At 40.0% G+C, this 24,322-nt stretch overlaps 1 protein-coding gene across 4 annotated transcripts in view; it reads right to left on the bottom strand.

The window, feature by feature from the left end:
- The window catches only part of ADAMTS20 (ADAM metallopeptidase with thrombospondin type 1 motif 20), an 89,899-nt gene extending 86,556 nt beyond the window's left edge, over nucleotides 1-3,343 (bottom strand). For all 4 annotated transcript variants that reach the window (XM_074539835.1, XM_074539834.1, XM_005480746.4 and 1 more), the window contains exons 1-2: nucleotides 3,103-3,343; nucleotides 2,446-2,792 (exon numbers count right to left, since the gene is read on the bottom strand). In XM_074539835.1, coding sequence (XP_074395936.1) covers nucleotides 2,446-2,792; nucleotides 3,103-3,193 — 438 coding nt within the window. In that variant the 5' untranslated portion in view covers nucleotides 3,194-3,343. The remainder of the gene's footprint in view (nucleotides 1-2,445; nucleotides 2,793-3,102) is intronic.
- Nucleotides 3,344-24,322: the final 20,979 nt, after the last annotated feature.

Here is a 24,322-nt window from a genome sequence, read left to right as displayed (position 1 = left end):
TTTGTTGAATGCACAAACCCATGAAATTTTAAAAGCTTTGAGGATAAAAACATCTTTTTACTAATTTTTGAGGATAGTCCTATCTAGGAATAGGGAATGTATTCAGGGAGGACAAGATCTCACAGGATAATTCCACATGGTCTGTAGTTCCCTCTTTTCACATTCATTCTTCTCTAAACTCCAAAAAAGTTTTCTCCTTTGGCAGTTGCACAAGGCAGAAAACATTTGCTTTGAATCCATGAGGATGAGGAAGAACATTAGCTTGAAGGTTCTGAGTCAGGTTGGAGGACACTCTATGCAGTTACAGCCAACCAGCTGGCTGTGCCCACCACACAATCCCTCCTTGGAAAACTATAGGCACATCCCACAGAAGTGCAACAGCATCCATGAAGGCTCTGCTTCCTCTTCTGAAAACCATCACCACTGAGGGGAAAGCAGACACAACCCTGGCTATGCTACATTCCTTCCAAGGCTGTATCTGCCTGGGCAGAAAGTGAAATGAGAGGTGAGGGAAAGCCCTGAGAGCAGCAAGACAGCGAGGTCTTTGCTGGTGGTCAGACCAGGCACTCTGTGAGCCAGCAATGACTGAGGACATGAAGCACAGCTGGAAGCTGCTGTGACAAGTTCACACAGCTCATCTAGAAGAGGGAAAGGCCTAATTTAAAGGCACTCAGGGATTTCTGACCATACACATACAAGATGATACTGCAATGTATCAGTAAGGAAGAGGGGGGAGAGAAATAAGTAGTGAGACATTCAGCCTGCTGCAGGCAAGAAGATGATCCTGTGATTAAGAATTTGAGAACTGATAAATAAGGTATTGAGACAACTTTTAGCAGCAGTAAGTACAGGTTTTGATGAAAAGTTACTTTTAATGTACGTGATTCCTTCAAGTAATGCAAAGCAACAGTTTACAGGAATAGAATTCAAACAGGCAACAAAGATTGTTGAAAGTAGAAATTATTAGAACTTTTCATATTTTTCTGTAAAAAGTATGCCACTCTTCTCAATGACATGACATTTGAGCATCTATTAAAACATGAAACATGAAAGAAATAAACCAAAACCAACCATATTTGTGATACCTCATCTTTCCCTCTCCATGTAAACATACTACTCTCTCTCTTAGTAAACCTATTAAGATATTTGGTATAGTTTTGAATTGGGCTTTGGATAAGATAGTCAAGAACCAATGACAGTTATTTGTAAAACAAGATATATAGATAAAACTTAGGATGAATACAGAATTACCGTTTCCAAATGCTTGCTTCATCACTAATTTCCAAGGACTAACCAAAGTCCACACACCTCAACCCAAAGGCAAGATGGTATATATCCAAATATCCAAGAAGCACAAGAAAGAGGTGCTTCTTTCAAATAGCAGTTATTTCTGGTTCTCTCTTCTATCCTGTGTATCACCCTCTATTAATACACATCACACAGTCCTAAATACATCCAACCAATTGCATTCTATTTTGTGTAGGCTACTAGAAAGAGCCTAGTGTATGAAGTTGGATTTTCTTGATGTCCCAAAAATAGGAGTCTTGCACCTTTAGTTTCCTGAGTGACTGCAAAAAAATGGAACAACGCCAACTTCAATTCAAATAATATTTACAATGCTGTATTTCTACAGCGTGTCTGTCACACAACTTGTCCTTGGCCTTTCAATAAGAAGTGATGTGGCAAAGCACAAGGTATCAGTCTTCGTGTTTCTAGGCACAAAACTATAAAATTTAGCAACACAGTACAACTGTTTTCAAAGACAGTTGTGGGATGCTATTTCTCCTTATCACTTTGGAAGACATAATAAATGCTATCAAGGGATAAGCACAAAATGTATATCATTGCAGTTTTGATTTGTCTAGTCAATACAATTCTTAAGAAGGGTTTCACAGATGCACTTCCACTGAAGTTAGGAAATTTCCTATTCCCTTTTAGCAGAAATGTGTTTAGAGAGCACTGCTGCACACTTATTAGTATACAACATACCTTTACAGCATTGTTGAAAGCTGAGGAAGAAACTGATCAACACTAGCTCTTCTCTCACCATCTCAACTACCATTACTCCTGCCCCACAACCACAATATCTGTTAAGCTACAAACACATAACTGATGCAACTGACAGCATCATTTTATCATGACAATAGCTTACTGTGTTTCTAGGGCATGCTTTTTCTCTCTGTTACAACGCTCTTGGTGTCAGGAGTTACATCAACCAACTACATTACTGGCCAGCAAGAGATCCTTTGAAAGCGGCATTTGTACATCCCACCAGAGAAGTATCATCATGACTGCACACTGCTGATGCCAAGACATTGCATTACCAACTACTTGGAATGATGCCCAAGAATTTCCAGCTTAGCTCTCCAGCAAAGGCATCCCACTACATTTCTTTCAGGGAGGAGAATATGAATGGAGACAGGAAGCAGTGACCAACATGCTTACCAAACCACCACAGATGCTGAAGACAGCCATGTGCGTTTCCTGGGCATTGACATGCCCGCGGTAGAAACAGTGCCGCAAATCAGAGGACGGCTGTTTCTGCGGGGCCCCGACGTGCACCACCGTGTACTGAGCAGCGAGGAATCCTGCATCAGCACTCAGGTTCAGCTGGAAGACCTGCCCGTACGCTCTGAGCTGGTAATGTGTTCGGAAAGCAGCGGGCTCCAGCGGTGCCTCCAAGCTCCTTTTCCTCCTTCTGAAGTGATGCGTGTGCGGGAAAACTTCTCCAAACTCATTCACTCGGACAGGTGTGACGATTTCGTAAGAGGAGAGCTGCTTCACCAAGGTCTCTGTAACAGAAGGCAGGAGGCTCAGCCGACACCGCAGCACAGCACAACGCCCCGCCGGCACCCGCACGGCTGCTGGCACGGCACTCGTGGCGCCAGCCCGGGCTCCGGTGACAGCCGGGGGCGGGGGACTGCCGCCAGCCTGCCCGGCGAGACCCGCGGCCGCCCGGCCCCGCCACTCGCCGCCGCCGGGAGCCAGCGCTGCCTCCTCCCGCCCTCCCGCCGGGGAGCGGCGGCTGCCCCGGAGGGCACGGCGCCCGCCGCAGGGCCACGACCCCCGGGCCGCTCGCCGCCTTTGCTGCCGCTCGCTTACCTTGTCCGGGGTGGAAGCGGACTCCCCACGACGCGGCGACGAGCAGGGAGAGGGGGCACAGCAGAGCCGCCAGCCGCCTCGCCCCCCGCATGACTCGCTCCGCGGCGGCCGTGCCCGCAGCGCCCCCGGGCCGCCGCCGCCTCAGTGCTCGCCGGCCGCCCGGGCCGGCCCCGGCTCCTCCATGCGCCCCGCGCCCCTCCTCGCGTCCCGCCGCCTCCGCGGCCCCGCACACGCCCGCGGGAAGCCGCCCCGCGCCCGCGCTCCCTCTCCTCCCGCCCCTCGCCTCCGCTCCCCCAGCTCGCTCTCCGCCGCCGGGGTGGGCGAGGGCGGCCCTTCCCTTCCCGTCCCTGCCTCCGCCTCCCGTGCCGCTGCCCCCGCGGCCGGCGGGGCGGCGCGGAGATGCCCGCTGCCCTCAGGCGGGGCCATCCCGCACCTCAGGCGGGTACGGGCCTGGCCCGCCCCCGGGACACGGGCCGCCCAGGGGCGGAGGGCAGCTCCCCCTCCGCGGCCTGGACAGGGGCGGCCCCGGGGTCTCGGCCCCGTCCCGCCGCCCCCCGCCCCGGCTGCAGGCGGCGTTACCGCACGCGAAAGGTGTCCCTCCAGCCAAAATAGGGAGTTGTGAGGAGCCTGGCAACGCCGCATTCCCACCGGGAGCGGCAGAGGCCGTGCCGGGAGATCCAGCGGTGTGTGTCCCACAGATTCAGTATCAACCGCAGCCCCCGCCCATCACCTGCCCCTGCGCTCAGCTCCGGGGGATGCCGCTTCCCCAGGCTGCTTCCAAGGAACGGGATGTCCCGGCAGAGCCTGACACCACGGTGTCGACGGACAGGAGTTGTTCGGGCTCCACGTCCCCTGTTTCGGTTGTTCTGTCTGGGCGAAGTCTTCATAAAGCTGCTTGTCCCAGCATTCAGGGAGCCCAGCATCCCTCGCATGGAGTGCATGGATTATCCGTTTTACCTGAATACTTTTTTCCTGAAATGAGGGAATGGGCTAATCAGGCCTTGAGTGAAGCTATGTAGTACTGAAACAGCCCTTCCCTGCTAGAATAAAATCATATATTCCTTGTCAAGAGTCCAGGATTGTAGTAGGAATACGTGGATTATTCCAATGTGTATTGGCATCCAACATAATCTTGAGAATATTGAGTCTTGTTGTGAGTACCATGTTTCTTCTTGAATACTCAGAAGACGGAAGCTCTCAGATGGATATTAAACTTTTTTCTCTGTGGGGTCACTGAGAAGCAAAGTTATATGAAAATAAAAAATATTTGTAATCTGAACAGTTCTGCAAAGAGAAGCAAACAAAAAGCTTATGTCTCCAAATACCATAAATATCAAAGAAATCCAACAAGAAGCAAGTATTGCAAAGTATTTCTTTTAAACTGCATACACCAGAGAAGACTGATCGTGATAGTTAAACATAACTCCACTTCTGAGTATTGGGTATGGGAAACAAGGTGAGAGGAGAGAGGTCCATTCTGCCCACCACAGAAGCATGAAGATGCAAGATTCATTTCAGTACCCTGAGATGTCCTGTTGCAGAAGACACATGGGCAAACTAGAGTAGAGCAAAAGTAGAGCAAAGTTTGAGTGCTTTGATTTTATTGGCATAAAATGTACAAACAATAGTAAAACATTAAATTGAGAGGAGCAATTGTTGTACATGCCTCTGATTTCTCCAGCAAATTAGAATTTCCCCATTTCTTGGATCTTACTCATTGAAGCAATTATCAGAGTGCAGCAAGTTATCTCCTTCCCAGTCAACTTAAATGGTTGTCAGTGATGAAGCAAATATGTACTACTTCATTAAACAGAAGCAAATACCTACTGATTCAGATGTGATGTTTCACTTGTTTATTATTTTCAAAATTTTTTTTGTAAAAATAAACAGAAGCACTAATCACCAGGAAAGTCAAAGGTTCAGTGATCCAAATTAGAGCACAAAGCTTTGTTGTAGACCACTTCAAAACAAATAGGACTCATTTTTTTTAACAATGTATGTATTATTTAGTGTTTTAGGAAAGACTTTTGCTTCAAATGCAGATATTTTAAAAACAATAAAATTACTTCTCCTAAATCTCATTTCATTGTGTTTAAATTTCCCTGTATTCCATGTGAGAATGGAACTCCAGCTCTTCTACGGTAAACAGTGAAGGTCTATCTCTCTCTGAAGAGCGATTGTTTAGAACAATTTAAAATTGACAACCTTCATTTAGATTGACAAATGTTCCAGTAGCTCCTCTCAGTGACATGGACAAAACTCAGTGGCAGCTAAGGCACTTTATTTTTCCAAATTTTCAACTGAAACAAAAAGTAAATTTCTGAACATGAATCTAGCAATTCAGGCAATGTGAGGCCTCGCAGTTGAGCACCTTTTTACACTTAGCAGCCATTATTCCTTCAAAAACTACTGAAGCCCTACAGGTATTAGACACAAGTCTGATTTTCAAACGCAGGATGGGTTAGCTGTGTGGGAGCAAAGGACAATAGGGCAGGGGATTAGGGCACTTCTAGCAGTGTTCATGTTACCTGAATGGCTTTGGGCAATAAGCTGCGGTCATTCATTTGACCTCCACCCATATGGCATCACTTTGAATCTTGTGAGGAGCAAATATAACCCTGTATATCAAAGCAAGAGGTACGTTTCTGTCACAAAGAAATAGAAATACATCAGAAAACTCAGAAATCATGGTAATAGTATGTTTGCTACAACTGTTAGAGGTAGAAGGGTAGAGACACGCATAAGGATGAAGTGAAGAGGAAGAATTACGAAAGTTATTCAAAGAAGCAGGACCGCAAAAAAAGAAATATTAAAACTAAATTTAAAAAAAGAGTGGTAAGTACAGAAACAAGGACACAGAGAGGTGGTGCAGTCTCCATCCTTCTGTATACTCAAAATTCATCTGGTCAGGAAGCCCTGAGCAACCTGAATCAACTTTTAAATTAGTCCTATTTTGAGCTGGAGGTTGACCTAGGTGACCTCCAGAGTATCTTTCCAGCCCAGGTTATTCTATAATTCTGTGAAACAAAAAATTAAAAAAAGGTTCTTGGAGAAAGTTGAAAATACTCAAGTAGAGAGGGAAAAGGAAAGGAAAGTACCTATTGAAAGAACAGAGATGTAGGGGAAAATCAGGAGAAAACAGTCTTCAGCTACAAAGAAACAGAAGAAGAAAGGAGACACAACTGAGAATATTTAGTAAGATTTTTTCAAGGCTAGAAGTTATATACTGGCAAAGCTCCAGCTAAGGCAGTAGAACTATGCTAGTTTGCATCTGCAAATGCAATCCTCAGAGATGTAATGTATTCTGACTTCATTAAATCTGCATTGACATTAAAGCTTGCTATTGAATAGTTGTCTCTAAAATGCCTCCTACATTATTGAAATAAATCCATCTATTTACAATATTTATTCTGTTCCCTTATCTCTTTCAGTTGATATGTTTGGAGTATGTTGCACCAGTTACTTTGCAAGTCAATGAAATAGAAGGGTAGTCCGTGCTTGCTGAAATAACTTGTCCTCCCTGGGGTTTCTCTAGGATTTCATGGACAAAATGAATTGCAATTAGGTCATGATTGTTAAATTATTTGCTTTGTGCATTTAAAATTCTGCAGTAGATTAGGTTTACCAGATAAAACAGTAGGATTTGTAAAAATGCATACTGAAAAAATAATACATTTCCTTCCTTAGAACCACAGATTAGCTTTTAAATCCTTTCACCTGGTTTTGGCTCCATTTTTTTATTTAAGTGGTCTTTTATAAGTGGTTTTGGCTGAAAATCATGAAGTGGAAAATAGAGTTATAAATGTCAGTCATTCAGAAAAGGCAAAGACAACATTTCACAAGTAAGTGAAATTGTTAATAAAAAAGATGAACAAATTTTATTTTATAAAGGAGACTTTATAAGTACATATATAATATAATACATGTTACTTCTTTATTATTATATCTTGACATTTTTCTGTTTTGTGGAATACAATTTAAATCGGACTTTCAGGATCTTAGTTACTGTTCTTGACAGGACACTAAGCACATTGCACAAATATTCCCGGTTTGCAATCTCTTCTCTTATTCCTCCACTTATCTCACACTTATATATATGTATGTATATATATATATATATATATATATATATATACACATACCATGGAGCCACCTGACCTCCAGCACAGGAACAAGAGTGGCCCAAGTCCCTTGGGACCAAGGCTGCTGCTGTCAGGAGCAGGCTGGCCTTGTCCAGACGCTGAGCCCTGCAGTGAGCCTGGCTCCCTGCCTGTGCCATGGCCCTTCCCATCTGTGCCCCACCGTGCCTCCTCCACAATTCCATCTGCAGTGAGCCACGGGATCTGGGCTTGGTGGAGGGAGCTGTCTGCCTGGGTCAGTCAGTATTCTCTGGGTCTTGGCAGCTGGGCTGTGCCTGCATGACCAGACATGTGATTTTGATACATACTACTGGAGAAAAAAATGTTTTTTCCCCACAGTACGTATACATTTCTGCTGCTATCTGCATTCACATTATAGTAATTTTTCAACAGCAGTGACTTACTCTAAGGTTAATGTCTTTAAATTTACTTTTTCCATAATCAAAAGTGACAGAAGTTTCCTAGCTTTTATATTATTTAATGTGAATTTGTCAAGTTTTATCCTGTGAAATATAGGTTTACACAGAGAGTGAAAAGTACTCAATACCATACCATGTAATTTAAACTTGCCTCACTTAGTTTTATTGAGATCCTGAATAATTTTTTTATTAGATATTTTGTAGCACTGTCTATTAAATACTAGCTTACTGGTAAAAAGAATTATTCACAAACAGATATATACTAGGCAGTCATAACAACTAATTTAAGAAGCTTATGATTGATTAATATTATTTCTTTGTGTTAACAAGTGAAGACAAGCACTTTGATATCATCACAAATTCCCCAAGAGGGACAGCCTAGAGGCTCACCTAGCATTGTGCAAGCAAGTACCTAGGATGTACTGGGGCTCAGTGATCCAAGACAGAGGCAGACTGATTGTGCCTTCTGCTAACCCTTGGTCAGGAATCCTGCTCCAAGACTCACCCCACCTTTTTGCTCCATCAATACAGAGCACCTTTTGTATTGGGTGGGAGAATTTCAAGGAGAGGCAAAGGTAGGTCACCACAAACTCCTTGAGAAGCATCCACAAGAAAAAAACCAAAAACTTCTAACCTGACATGTAGAAGTGATTCCATTCAAGTAATTCAGAAAAATAAGAATTACTGTAGTGTGAAGGCAAAGGCATGTGCATGTACTGCCAAAAAGCATGTGTTTTGTTTTTTTTAAAGTCACAAGCACACTGCAGCTGTTACTCTGGCTGGAGTCAAAGTAAAGAGACATAGGGTCCAATTCATCTCTCATATCAACGCTCTTAGTTATGCCAAGGATAGTTTGGCTCACATAGCACTCTCCTAGCTACCAGCCTTTTTCAGAGTCCCACTCTTGTAGACCTAAATTTAGTCTACAAGAGAATATAAATTCAACATTCCAAGACACTAACAGCAGTCATAAAATTGGGCATCAAATTATTAATAGCAAGTGAAATTATTCTTAATTGTGCTAAATCAAACCCATTTGTCCAGTGGTACACTGTATCAGTCAGAAATGCTGGCTTTAGCTGGAATTAGACTCCTCAAAACCAGAGATTTGCTTTAAAATATATGTCCATGTGGTGAACTGCAGTAAGACCAGGAAGATCCAGAGGGATCTGAACTCCAAACACTCTGCTAGGTGTGGTTCTATAGCATGATGGAAAGGATTACTTAGAGCACAACATAAGACATCCTCATATTCCAGTGCTGTGTTTCAAAAGGAGATGTGAGCTTGTTTTGCGTTAATTTCACTGTTCTGACATTATAGTCATATGACACAAATGTGGGAACATCACAAATTCATGGATCATTACAGTATCATACTGGACCAAATATTGTTATTCATTGTTAGAACACTATTCCTGTGTTAGAACTCATAACTGACTATGAAATTGCTGAAGGCAAAAGGAGAGGAAAATCATGCATAGTGCTAATAGGCTTTCCTGGAGAGAGCATATTCTTCATGCATTGCAAGAAACTTCTAGGAAAAGAGTTGCCAGCTCTCTGCCAGCTGATGGTCACTTCATTAGCATACCAGAAACTACCACCTTCATTATGGGTTTTTCTCAGATATCAGATATTTTTATCTTCCTTCAGACACTATTTTTCCCAGCTGGGAGACTCACAAGAAAAATACCAAACTGATCACCAAGACAATGGATGAATGAGGGCTTCCATGGCAAAGCAATACAAAGCTGTGTGTAAAGAGCTATGTTGTGTTTCCATCTTTAGTAATTCAGAAATATTATCTCCTGATAGCCAACTTGAAAATGCTGACATTGCTGAAATTTGCACCATTTCTTTTGTGTAGATAGGACATCACTACCCTATTGTTAATGGAAATTGTCATTCTGAAAAATAAATACAAATTCAGAAGATTATGTCATCTGACTTTAGTTTTAGATTTACAAAAAACAGTTAAGGAGAGTTGTTTTATCCCATTCAGCAGTTACAGAATTCATTCAGGAGAAGATCTATGTTTAATACTTCCAAAGGAAATTTGATCTTGTTTTTCCATTAACTATTTAATAGAGTAAACTGGGCATGCTTGTTGCTAATTTTCTTGATGATGTTCCTCATACACTAAAAACTCAGCATTTCACTATCAGAAAATCTGTGTAACAGATATATGGTGTGTAGCAGTTAGATTTGATTTCTGTTGCATAGATTCATATCTCATTAAGACACCAAAAGAAATGAATGCAAGGATCCCACATCATTCTTCTTGAGGTCTCTAAGTCAGAGTTATTGGGCAAAACTTTTTTTTCACAAGCTTGAAAGGAGTGGCATCAAGCTGAAAGCTTTTCCAATTCTTTTATGTTCTCTGGTCAAACATTTTGAGGACAAAAAATTTTATATTTAGTTTGAACAAAGGGACAAAAAAAAATTGGTTCAGCCACTGGAAAAAAAAAAGTAATAACTTTATATAGTGCCAAGCAGGACCTAAAATGTATGTCTTGAATACTTACTGTTCTGAACAAATTTGAAGTTCATACTGCTGAATGGACAGGTCTCCGAGTAATTTATAAGTTGTGGAAATTCAGTATAGCAGTACAAGGATACTTTCCTCAGTGCTTTAAAAACTGATTTAATAAGTTTTCAGTGCTTTCCTGAGATGCCACTGTTTCCCTTTATGTAAGACCCATACGGTGACTTCCAGCCAGTGAGAGGTACAAAACAGAGGTATTTGTCTAAAACCAGTATTGAAAGAGAATGTGTGTTTTCTGTAACCTAGGCCACGAAGTTTAATGTTACCAGAAAATTCAAATAACTGTTATTAACAACTCTAAGACTTTCCTGCCAAGCAAAGGGTGTTGTGTTGCAGACCCTGTTTGCTAAACACTGAGGCAAAATCATTTGGTCATTTGATTTCAGACCCTGGAGAATCACAAGATGGACAATATTAAAATAACAGTAATTTAAACAAAAGTACTTTGAATTTGAGGCAACAAGACAGTTTCATTCCCTCCTTTTTCTTCCCAAGATTAATTCCCTCTTCTTTTAAGCATTTTCATTTCTAAAACCAGAGAAGTGTTAAACTTCTGTACTCAATAATGCATTTATTACGAAAGGATGAGAAACCCTTAGTTCTTCTGTAATCTTAATGTCTCCCACACATGCATAAAGATAAGCTCTCACATTACACTTTGAGGCAATAATGAGCACTTTTATTTGGTATTTAATACAATTGTAAGACTGTTCCTCAGACACAGAATAACCTAGAGGCCTCAAAGGGACTTAAGTGGTTGTCAGACCTCTGGGGGGAATATGTGTACTTTTCTCACATGCACATTTCCTCCTGAAAAGTGCTGTTATAAAGCAAGAAACTGTAGGTAAGTGTATATAGTGAGTTACCTAGAAATTAGCCATTCTTTAAAACTGGCCATGTCAAATCAGGGCTCACAGAGAGAAATTATACATGGTTCTGTCATGCTTGCATTCCTTTGAAACTGTTCAGGCAAAAATAGTAATAGTAATGGTCATTTCTGAATGACTGCTTCTTTCTGTTTCTAGAAGGCATGGACATTCTACATCCTAATTTGTACATAATGAGGTGTTACTACAGATACTCTGCCATTTTCCATGGCTTGGCATTTTATTGGTAATTAACTCTATACTAAACCAAGAACAAATTGAGTAAAAACGGTAAAAGATCTAAAGTAATTTTGGTATTTGGATGTGGAACCAACCTGAATTATAAATAACAAAAGCGTAATTCTTAAAACCAGAGTCACCAGGCTCCAAATTTTTAATTAATAATTGCAGAACTTTTAACTAATTAAAATTAGCAGAATAACCCAGGGAAATGCCTAGATTAAAACAGAGGCTACAGAAACAGTTACGATCTTGTCACCAGAATGTCAAAACATCAGCTGGATTCCATCTCTATTCCATACAGCAGGTGGTGGAAGGAAATCATCTGATACAATGATCCCAAGCTAGCAGGTGGTGGCATCAGTCAAGCTTTGCATAAAAAGCAAAATGTCCACATCAGAAAGTTTAACAGGGAAAAATACAATTTTTACAAGTAATTTCAGATATAATTTAACTAGCTATGGTGTCTCAAATTATACAAGTAATCTTTAAATTTATAAAGTTATCACTATACATATGAGTGTTGTTTAGCTGCTTTCCTTAGGGCTTTTTTCTAATATTCAAGCTATTATTTCCTCTTTAAAATTAGTATAAAGGCTGCCTAATGACCATTGCCCTGAGATTGTTCTCTCATTAGATTCAGTGAATCTGTGTGTACACACCATCTGTGCCTGCAAATTTCTCTGCTCTCAGATTGCCATGCTGGTAAATCTCCTCTTTCTATATGCATTGCAACAAGATAATTTTATTTTAAAATATCCAACCATATTTCATCAATGACACAATGTCAACTGCTCTGTAACCCCCATTTTCTAAAGAATCTTTTTACTTATAATATTTTGTTTATATTTATATTTATATTTATTTTATGTTTATGTTTATATTTATATTTATATTTATATTTATATTTATATTTATATTTATATTTATATTTATATTTATATTTATATTTATATTTATATTTATTTAACTTTTTCTCCTTTTTTGCTGTTCATGTGCTTATATATTCAGTAAGCATACAAATAAGCAGATTTTGAAAATGCAATCGATGTACCTCTATGATTTTTTTATATATCATGCATTTTCCAAAAAATGTAACTCCATTTTCAATAAGGAATTTTCTTTAAACTTCTGTTTCTAAAGGATTTTGCTGATAAATATGTTCTCTATTTGCTAAAAGATCGTTTTTGATAATATATGGAAACATTTTCTAGAGATTTTAGCACTCTGCTTGGACAGAGCTTACATTACCAAATGCCCAAACAACAAATGCTCTTGTCTTCACTCAATAATGAATTATATAATATTTCAGGTGTAGTAAAAGACTCAGGAACATGGCAAGCACATTATCTGTCTGGAAATAGAAACTAAACTGTGTTATTTGCATAATACTACTATTATTACTGCATCTTATTCCAATTTGGAAAATAATTATTTCCTTCCACATTTAGAGAGCATCCAGGACTAAACCTTTCTGTGAATTGCACCATACTTACCTAGTGAGCTCAGCAACCCTTGTCTGATATAATTTTCATTTACAGACAGATCTATCATCTGATATCTGGCAGAGGAGCAGAGGAACACTTAAATATAATTACCTGTAACCTTATTACAGTGTCTAAGAGGTGGAAACTATTAGCTGCCAAGACTGACTGTGATGGACTGTTAGACAATCAGAAATCTACCTCACTTGGGTCATTCCTTTCAGTAAGCAATAAAATAGCTAGAATATGATCTCTCTAACCATGGGGGGAAATTTACAGGGCAGCAGATACATCCTTGAACTACTAAATCTGTATATATTGGGAAGATCTCTTATGGTGTAGTAATTATCAATGAGAACTGTTTATCATACACATAGCAGTACATGGGGATCATGCTGCTTCAGCTTTGCTTAGCTTATTTCCTGTAGTTTTCCACTTTCTGTTGCAAAATCCTCCAGTTTCTGAAAATGCCTCTGCCTATACACTGGCAAGTTGCAATCGCCCCTTTTAAATATATCCATTTGCATACCCATTTTTATATCCACATATATATCCATGTATATCTATTTTTTTTTATCTTCATGTACTTAGACTTGTGTAAAACATCAAAATATAAAATAAAACAAAAACTTTATGAAAAAATAAATTATGTGGTTTGGTTTTTTTTTTTTTTTAGACAAGTATTTCCTAGGTAGCATTATTGTATTAAATACTCTGGACCCCAGTTAATGTACTTTTTATATAAGTGGGTGTAATAAAATTTAGGTTGCAACAGAAAGATTCAAATTTGAATGAAACAGAAAGGTCCTAAAATTAGAGAATTGGAAAGTGGTGTCCTTTTGCAAGCAGTCTAAAAGTAAAAGTAGACACTAAATGTCATATATCCACCATGGGTTCTTGCCAACCAAATAGCCTGGCAGGAGATTAGAGGGATCAGCAGTTACCCCAGTGACCTGACAGAAGGCTGGTAAGGTGGATTGGCATCAGGGTGGAGGTGAAAATCAGGCACAGAGCCACTGGCCATCCATGTCAGGAATGAGAGGGCAGGAGGCCAGGCAGGATGACAGCATACTGTTCTTGCCCTTATTAGAAGGCAGGGCAGGTTGCATGCAGCGAATATTTCCTTCCAAATTGTCACATTCTTGAAATCAATGTGTGCACTTTTTCTCATTTGGAGCTTCCTTGATTTGCTGCAGGGAGATATGCAGAAAGATGAGATTTCTCTTGTGGTGAAATCCTTTGTGCAAAGTGAAGCAGCAATGAGCACACATCAATGAAAATATCAGAGTTATCTTTGCCCTGAAAAACTCCTGCTGGCGCTTTGAAAGTTCTCTCTTTAGATATCAAGATAGAGGAGTGGCATGAAACTGTCTCTACTGGGAGCAGTTAATTCCAACCATTATGTCATACTAAAGGACTTTGTTCTCCTCTCAAAAATCCCCCTGTATGCACAAAAATGGAGGGGGAAAACATTCATGCTGGGGGATCAGCAGTCTGGTGCCACCAAAAAGAGCAGCAGCCAGAAGGATTGCAGCATGGCCTGCTCCTCTCAGTGCACAGAAAGGCGTGACAGACAGTAGCTGTAGTGCCAACATAAAGCAGTGACAGTGAGCAACAGCCCTGAGATCCTGCCAGAAGGGGATATGTTGTTTAATCAAGTCAGTTTTAGGTTGGAGCATAGCATCATGACTCAGAGCACAGCTAAAGAACATGCTCACAGTTCCCTCAGATACTCTACAGCACTTCTGGAGCAATGACAGCAGACTTGTCTCAGCAGCTAGGAAGAAATATTGATGAGATGATCTCTATGTAGAGTGAATAAGTACATTTTCCTACATCACTGCTAGGTTTTTTAAATTATAGACTTTCAATCAATCAAGAGAGCCTTATCACATAAAATAGACATTAAAAAGCTGCTTTAGGAATATCTGTTTTTACCTAGTCTTTTTAGTGCAGGGAGAGGGATTATCTCAGCTATTGTACCTTTGGTAGTGGCTCATCTGTATCAAATCTGAACCGTGAGTTAAGACTGCTCCTTTTGGGATGTGTCAAAAAGCACTTTGATAGGAGGAGATGGAAGATGAAACTTGGAAATGAAACATTTTATCAAAAACTGCCATCCACTAACCAATGCAAAAGCAAGACTGAGTAAATGTGAAACATCAAGTGGCAGTGGGCAGTGGGGGTGGTCTGAAGGTGTCCCCACCTCATTTCAGGTGATCTGCTGAAGATTCAAGCATTGTGTCCCTTTCCCAGTAGCCCAGGCTGTGCTCACTTTTTGTCTCCTCGAAAGGTTACAACCACCAAACTGGACAGATGTATCCCATTTCACTCCCTGCTTGCTCTCTCACAGAGCAAGCAGCAGCTATAAATAGGAATTACTGTAAGCCTCACCCCATGCTCTGTGCTTTGGGCAGTGGGACAGATCCACATGAGAAACCACACAAGAAGGAATTTTATGGGCTCAGTGCTGCTCCTGGCACAGGAGCAGCAGTTCTACAACTAACATCATGGACTATAGGATTGAATTAAGTGGGAAAGAACCCTAAAAGCACTCACATGTTTTTCAGAGAGATAATGCATTTCTGCTTGGACAAAATTAGTTTTGAATTTACCAGTTTACGTAAATAGATATAGTTTGAACGAAGCAGTAAATTTTGATCATTGTTTAAAAATTTACTCTATTCTTTCTGACTGCATATCATTAAATGATCAGCTAAGTATTTGCGCACAAAATTCACCAAGTGCACCAGACTGCATGAGGGGCTTGGACTTCCAAGTTCCCAGATGCTCCCAGTTCAATCTGACCACATCTTCTGAAATGCTGTTTACCTTGAAACGTACCAATCTCAGCAGGATTTGGAGATGCAACACCTTTCTGAGAAAGCCATAGGACCTTGCACCTCCCAATTTAAAGTGGGACCATTGGTGATGGTGTTTATCCTTGTTGAAGTCATGTAAGAGCTTAAATTACTTTTCAGATCTAATTAAACTTTTTGGTAGTGAGAGCCACCACTATAGCTATTTATTAAAACAATGCACAGATGTTGCACAGGGCTTGTACAAACCTGTGCCTATGAACAAATGAAAAGCTTTTAAGATCACAGAGCAGTGTTTGAAGTTAAAAATTAGCCATGATTGTATACACAATAACCTGTCACTGCTTCTACACTTCTGTAAAATAAAACACTGTCAAGAAGAAAGAAAGTGTCCTGAAGAAACACCAGAACATAACTTTGCACTTGCTTAAAATGTGCTTCCAAAGCTGCTAAAACTTGATTATTGAAGAATATATCTTGTTTTAATATACCTATATGTTGTCATTTTGTATTGACACAAAAAAAGCATGTGTAAGACACAAAATTACTTGCAGCTGTAATTTACTGTAGAAAAGATCAAATTATAAAACCTTTTAATTTTAATTGATGACCCCAATATACTAAAGCTAGTTTTCATAAAAAACTATGAAATATAGTGAGATAAATGCATGACAGCATTCATTACAAGTTTTCTGCTTTTTAAAATGTGACTAAGTATTTCATTAGTGAAAAATTCTTTATTCTAATCCTATTCATTTTCCTGTTTTTCTCGAATAAAAAATCTGAAATATTTATACAATTTTTAAGCAAAATTAAATTTTGCGGAAGGAAGGAAGGAAGGAAGGAAGGAAGGAAGGAAGGAAGGAAGGAAGGAAGGAAGGAAGGAAGGAAGGAAGGAAGGAAGTTAGTTCACTTGTGTCTTGGGAAAGGGCAAAAGAAGAAAGATGATGGAGGGAGGGTCTCAGAGCAGAACCAGACAAAGAGAGACAGAAGACACTGCCAGCAGCAGTGGGGACCCTCTGCCATCAGGGGACTGCTCCTCTAGCACCTCAGAGCCACTGTCTCCAAAGTCTGGTTTCAAACTCCCTAATACAGGCAGGGTGAATGTGGCTGCTTTTATAATCCCTGGCACTCCTAGGCATTTTCATTGGTCCCTTCAGCTGAGAGTGTAGGAGCTCTGCACTGGATGCTGATGCTTGGGAAGGGCTGTCAGAGACTGCTGTTGGCTTTGAATCATCAGAGATGGGTGGCAGAAACAGGGATCAGGCAGCATTCCCCATCCCTGTGCTCATGCAAGAGGACTATGCTAGGGAGAGGCTGCTGCTACCTGTGACAGAGGATACAATTCCTCAGCTTGAATGAATCCTTTTGCTAGATAAATACTGATCCAGCCTCTGTTTTCTGCAGGGAGCAGACCTGAACAACCTCAGCCCACATGAGCCTGACTGGAATTTGCACAGCCAGGTGCATCAGAAACCAGGACTAGGAAAAAGCTCCCTATGTTGTGGAGAGAATTCCTTGCAGCCATTCCAGTTTGAATTGATAGTTTTAACAGACCTGGGTTTCTTTCTGCTGAAAAAAAAAAAAAAAAGGCTGAAAAGCTTTTTCCAACTTATTTTGCATTGTTAGTAAACCAAATGCTAGAAGGAGTTATCTAGTATTCTTTTAGGAAAAGTGAGGATGGTGTACTTGCAATTTAATCAGCACAGAAGCTGCAAAGAAATAAAGCAAATTTCATTTGGCAAAAGCCTGTAAAGGGTCTATCTGGTATATTGTGGAAGTCTAGTGCAGTCTGAATTTTCAGAAGTTTCTAATATGCCAAAATCTGGGAGAATGCAAAGGCCAATCCACTATGATATATCAAATTTCTTTGCTCCAAGAAAGTTTCTTTTAGGTGAGCAGTACTTTGTCAGCAGGTACAAAACTTATTGTTTGCATAATGAAAGTATCAGAGATGGCTACAATGTTTTATTTGAAATTTTTGAAATATAATCAGCCCAGAGTCTGGAAAAGTTAAGAATAATGACAACAGGATCCTGCAAAAGTTGCCTTGTAAAGTCTCAATACTAAGTAACTAAAGAAGGTCTACCTACCACAGCTGCCTATGTTACTAGAAAGTAAGTAAATAAGTATTTGATACTTTGGAACTTTAGACTGACAGAAGCTCTAGGGTAAAAGACAAAAAAAAAAATACATGACTCTCTGTATTTTTTTCTTAAACTTGTGCTAGCTGGTTCTTTTCAACTTCTTATGAAAGAGCATAAAGGTCAGAGCTGTCTCTTTTGTTTTATCTTCACAAACCAAAAGACTGATTTGATCTGTCAAGAACAAGACGCAGAAAAGCTTCCTATATCAGTCTGACTGCTGGGACTGATCTTCCTCTGTTAAGGCCTCACCAAAACAACAGATTAGATGGAGGGATATGAAAAAAAGACCATGCTAGTGAGCAAACTTATCTTGTTTTAGCTTGTGGTGTGGGAACAGCTTTTGAATACAAGCCAAAAAAAGACCAGAACCACTCTTTTTTTCTCTTGTAAGGAGAATATACTTCTTTATGAAAAGATAACTGAATTTGGATCTTAAACTGTCTTTAACAAAACAGCAGTTCATGGTGGCAGTTACTGCACATGCATGCTAGAAACCAAGTGCCAAATACTCCTGCTCAATTTCTTTAACAGCTGAAAGATTTTTTTTTTTTTAATTTTGATAACAACTGAGTGGCATTCCTTCAAACTTCCTCGTTAAGGTAGATAGGGCTTGCAGTCCAAGATAGCCAGAAAGAGCCACTGCAAACAAAGTCAAAAGGTATAAAGTAGTATCTAAACAATAACTGTAGCATCCCCTGAGAGTAAATAAATTACCCAGTTACAACAGTGATCACTGCATATTTATATATCAAATTCCATCTAGAGATTCCAAAACGATTCAGTGAAATGTTAATCATCACAACCTTCCTGATGAGCAGGTGTCATTATCCTTACTTCAGAGATCAAAACACTGTAACACTTCATGATTTGAATGACTTTGAATGCTTAGCTTCACTAAGGGAAACTGTAGCAGAGCCATGAAAGGTGTCTAGATATGAGGACTTCACATTTTAAACTGTCAGTTCAAAGTCTTACACTTTAAATGCAGCATGCTTTTGCATTTGATCTTCGTCCAGAACTTCAAACTTAATTTAAACTCCCATTTTGATGCCCTACCATTTGTATGCTATGTGGCCTGCAGGAAAACTGTTCACAGAGTTGGAGACTTTGTTTGAACCTAAGAGGAACATACCTTTCCCACAAATGTCTTTAGCTAAATCATCAACACCTTGTTATTATATCACTCACTATAGTGTGTGTGGATCTCAGAAATGGTGTTAAAGTGAAGAGGGAGTGAGGTATGTGGCTCTGCATTCTTTTGAGAGATACATTAATTTGTACTTCTAGCCTGAGCAAGACCACTTTCACACCCCTCTTTGAATGCACTGCAGGTTGTGTGGGGCATGCATGATGGGAGGAATGTGCTTCAGTGAGGTCCAAACCCCTGATTTGTACAGTTGTAATTCTGTGTAATTCTGTAAATCTGTGCCTAACCCCCCTCATGGTAAAGAATTTTCCCCTAATAACTGATCTCAACTTTCAGTTTGAAGCCATTGGCCCCTGGTGCTGTCACAAGTTGCTCTTGTGAATTGTCTCTCTCCCTCTTTCTTGCAGGCTCCCAGCAGGTACTGGGAGGCTGCAATTAGATCACCCCAAAGCCTTCTCTTCTCTGATGAGCTGTTACTTTTCTAAGTAGCTGCTTCCATTAGAAAAGGGAAAGCCTTAAGAGACTCTGAAAAGCTGAGGACTAAAATGCTGAAGACTAAAATATTGGGAAAGTACTTGGAACACTGGTAGAATTTCCACAGTTTTCTGACAGCAATAGTATAAACAGACTTGCCTACATAAGTGTGAGATACCTAGTTGCACCTTTTCTACACCAGTATTTTAAGTGACTGAAAAGGACACGCTGGAATATGTTCATTTTCCCCCTCCTAGTCATGAGGTATCTATATAAGAGAAATAATGCAGCCCATATTGTGGCAGCAGAAAAATTAAATGGAACAGCCAAAGAAGGCTATACTGCATGATAGGCAGTGATCCCACTCCAACAGCAATTAAGAGATACCTTGCAATCAAGGATACCTTGTCTTGTTTGCAGAAGGAACCAGGACTAGCAAATAAGCTCAGAAAGGTGCCATACTGAAGATGTTTGTAGGCATTTAATTCAATCTCAATTTTTTATGAAAAAAGAGTAATTCTGGAAATTGTGTCAGAAGCGGATATTCATAGATTTGTATATTGTTGAGTAAACAGACAAAACCATTTCCTAAATTTTTCTACAGGAAGACACTGACAGCTGATGAACCAATCTTCATGGGTGACTGTAGAAAACCTGCTTACTATATCCTATTAAAACCAGCCCAACTAGAAAAAGTTTTATGCATGACTGCATACATACATACGTACATCCATATATCCATCACAGCTGAAACCAGACCAGGCCTAAAGATAGAGAAAATAACCTTCTTACATAGGACCTTCCCAGCAAGAGTCTGAAGAGTGACTGCTGGGATTACACAGTAACATAAACAGATATGCAAAAATGAGTGTCAGATTTTCATCAATTTGCATGTGTTTCTCCCCAGTCTGATTGAGGTTCCCTCTAAAAGGCAAGCTCTCCCAAGCCAAGCAACAGAAGAAGTGAAGGGTTGCCTAGCTGTAATTCTAAGTAGAAGACACGTCTATTTCTGCATATTATTTGTATGAATTTTGAGTTTCTCTGAGATATGCTCTTTGGAAGAATTCAGAATCTCCAGTAGTTCCTCCTGTATAGGAATTACTCCAATGCCAACATTGAGCAAAATCCCAATCTGCCTTTTGGTTCCCTTCACAGTGCAGTGCATGGATGGCTGATGCCATTGAATGATTACTCACTGGCAGTAACTGATACATCACCCCTTCCTTTGGGAACAGAGGCTGGCTGTTAGAGATTTATAACATTGAAACATAAAATGCCTGCCTGCTACAACTCTCTCTTCAAGCTCAGCAGGATCCAGGAGAGGTCTTTGACACTGCCTCTTGCAGGTATCTCTGGAGAAGCTGCAGACAGCACTGTTTCTAGGCTCAACACAACAGCCCCAATTCTCTCTGGGGGCCTCCTTGCCCAAGATGATAACATTTGACAGTCACTGAACTTCCTTCTTCCCCATAAAATGCAAGGAGGGGGAAATCCCAACATCCTGCAACTGAAGGAAAATAGTGAACTAATCCAACATGATCATGAGCACCAAAAGGCTCCTTGTCTGCCTGCCCCACAGTTCTTGCTATCCGCCTTTATGAGACGAAACTATGGGCTCTCTGTGGGCCCTACTATTTTGAATGAAATTTGTCTACAAGCATAACGCTTTTTTGTTATGCACGAAAAAATGTCACCATGGCCATGCAGAACAAGAACCCGTAACACTGCCTGCCCTTTCTGGCTGGCAGTTGCTGGCAGAGCAAAACTATTTGCAATCTTTTCCGCAGCTGCAAAGTAGCCTTTGTGTATTCATTTCTCCAGGATGTAATGCTACTCAAAATGCAGAATTCATTTTTTAAATGGTTGATCTTTTGGGCCATTAATTTGACTGTTGAAATAGCCCATCAGTCACCTAAGCAATAAGATATAGCAGACATATCCACCATTTTGGGGGCTGATTTTCAGATTGTTTCAATTTATTCTGTACATGTGCTGGGAAAGTATGCATGACATTTAAGTGATTTCAAGTGGCATTAAATTTTTTGGCCATAACCTACGGAATTGTGTGCAAGCCAGGAAGGTTGTGATTTATTAGGAGAAAGTTTGGGCCAGAAATATTTCTTGAAGACTGGAACATTTCAGTTTAAGACTGAGATTCCCTGCCTTCCTATTATCCCAGAACTGCAACATTTGGAAATTCAAAGTGCCTGATGTAATGTTCAACACAATGTGGCTTACAAATATCCCATGTGAAAAAACTCCCCTAACATATCAGCCTCTTTACTGCCATCCAGAGGAATTAATCAATTACCCAACATTAATATTAATAACAGCTACTTGTGAGCAACATCTTAGAGACAAAAAACGTTTGTCTTAAGAAAAAATTGGCTAAGGCTTTTCGGTCAATCAGAAAGCAAATAGAAATAATGGATTGTGTTTGACATATGGAATTTGTATTCCAACAGAAAATGGGCTAAAAAGGCAATGATAAGATTAAGATGGTTTGATATTAAGATTTTACCAGCGCACATAACTTAAGTAAAAAGAGCCTATGAAAGGTATTTCAATGATGTGCCAATAAGCTTCAGGTTATACATACCACACTTATCTTTTTATTCCTTTACATTTAAGTATTGCCTTTAGTAATAGCTGCATATTACCCTCTGTATAATGTGTGCTGCTGAAACTTTAGCTTGGGGAGAAGGACTCACTGAGTTGAATTCCTGCCAAAACAGAAGAAAGTTTTATAAAGTAATAAGAAAGAAAAAATACAGCTTTGCCTTGGACAGATACTGGAATCCCATGCATTTGCAAGGGACTCAGTTACCATGGCTTAATATACTTCCGTGTAAGCTCAGCAACAACAATGCTGTGGGTGCTTTCTTGGGCTGTCTCAGACAGTATGGTGATTTTATCAGCTCCTTCTTGTTGTATTTTTAGTCATTTCTCCTCAAAAACAACAGAATTTCAAAAGGTTACAGAATTCTCCATACTTATTGTCACTTCTCACTCAGACTGGAAGTTTGTTTGCACTTTCTGGTCAACCAAAAGGACAGCAACAGAGAGCTTATAATATTTTTATCTTTCTGCTTGTGAAACAAAACTGACTTTTTGCTATTTAGTAATGTATTTTCAGAAACTGTTCCTTCACCCTCACAATGCATCCCTGGCCTGTGCTTGTGCAGTCCAGTCAGCTGTGACAATTGCTTTCTAAATCTCTTCATTCTAAAAGACTGTCCAGCAATATCTCTGTTCTTCCAGAAGCAGGCCCCACACAGATATAAAGGGGCCAAAAAGATGAAGTTAGCCTTCCACAGGCTTATACTAATGGGTCAATTCAGCAATTATTGATTTCATAGACTTTTTTTAAGAATTTCATAAACTTTATTTCTCCTTCCTAACCTGCAGTATAATGTGGCATTAAAGTAGCTTTCCTTTAAGAAGTATATCAAATACACTAAACTGACATTAAAAACAAGCAAAGGTATCATAAACATGGGTTGAGATTAAAACTAAAACACTGTATAGATGTTCAAGTAAATGGCTGCTGTTATCATGAAGGTAATCCTTTTAATTTGATACTTCCAAATTAAGGGTTAAGAATTTGGGCAAAAAATATATCTTCACGTAAAATTATACTCCATTTTGGTCCTGACATTTGGCATATTGCCATAGCTCAATCCCAGAAGTGTGAAACACAATTCCAGCAATCCAGGGTAATCTAAAGCTCACTTTGAGTTTCAGCTCAAACGGGAGTCATCACCTTGTGAGCGTGACCCAGGGGCATGGGGGGCCCTGGGGATGGGTGGGTGTGAGGGCCCTTACTCCTGCTGCTGACACCCAACAGGTTTGGCAGAGATGCTGATTTCCAGGCAGCACTGCAGAGCTGAGAACTGGGGTGACACCCCATGCTGAAGGAAGCTGAGGACCTTGTAAACAAGACAACACAGAAAGAATATAATAATAAACCCTCTTCTGAAATCCACAATGACAGAGGTGTTGAGCAGTGCCAGGCTCAGTTTGGGGCTACTGAAATCAATCTCAGCTGGAGCTGAACTGCTTACAGCACCTAGGCCCACACATTTGAACCCATCCTGTTCTGTCTAAAGGTGACTCTCCTGCGAGGGCTGTACATACACCCCTTCTGCTGTGTAGGGGGCTATTTAAATCTATGGATTATGTGTATGCTTAAATGCTTGGAGGATTTTAGTCCATGAGAGTATCTCACTTCTGAAGATGTTGGCCTAAGGCACAAATGTCCGTCGTAATATAGTTTGCAAATAAATGAGTAACAAAAATCATATGTACAAAATAAATATGTAAGAACCTTTTCTGCAAAGCTTCTATGAGCATCAGTATTTCTAATAGGTTAAAGATAATATTATGGACAAATGGAGAGTTCAGAATTTAAATGGTTGACATATAGTAAAACTTCATTTTAAACTACTGATGGTAAAAGTATGAGAGGAAAAGCACTTTGTTTCACCTGTGTACGTTTTCCATATTCCTTGTAATAACAATGTTTAAGTATAGGAAATGGACACAAGCTATGATAATGAGATGGTGCTAACCTGTGAAAACAAATAAACTAATATTACTGAAAAACTCTTTCAGCACACTCTGTAGAGCCTTAATAGTATTAGCAAACACTCCTAAACAAGGGTAAACTTTCTTGTCTGATTGCTGCAATGCTTAGTTATAAGGAGATGAGTTAAGGGGTCTTTTGTTGTGTTAGCCTTCATAATATCTACCTCTCCAAAGTTGAGTAAAACCTTTCAGATTTTCTAAAGACAGTTTTGATGCCTTAATTGCTATATATATTTTTTTTCGGGGCTAATTAACATCAGTTTGTAAAAATCTCCTGCAAGACATTGTAAAACATTACTTGTTAAAGAGATTGTGGGGCATGCTCTTGACAAATGTGAAGTGACATTCTTCCTGTG

The sequence above is a fragment of the Zonotrichia albicollis genome, chromosome 4 (assembly GCF_047830755.1).
Source record: "Zonotrichia albicollis isolate bZonAlb1 chromosome 4, bZonAlb1.hap1, whole genome shotgun sequence".
Taxonomy (NCBI): Eukaryota; Metazoa; Chordata; class Aves; order Passeriformes; family Passerellidae; genus Zonotrichia; species Zonotrichia albicollis.
This window is presented reverse-complemented; position numbering and strand designations above follow the sequence as displayed.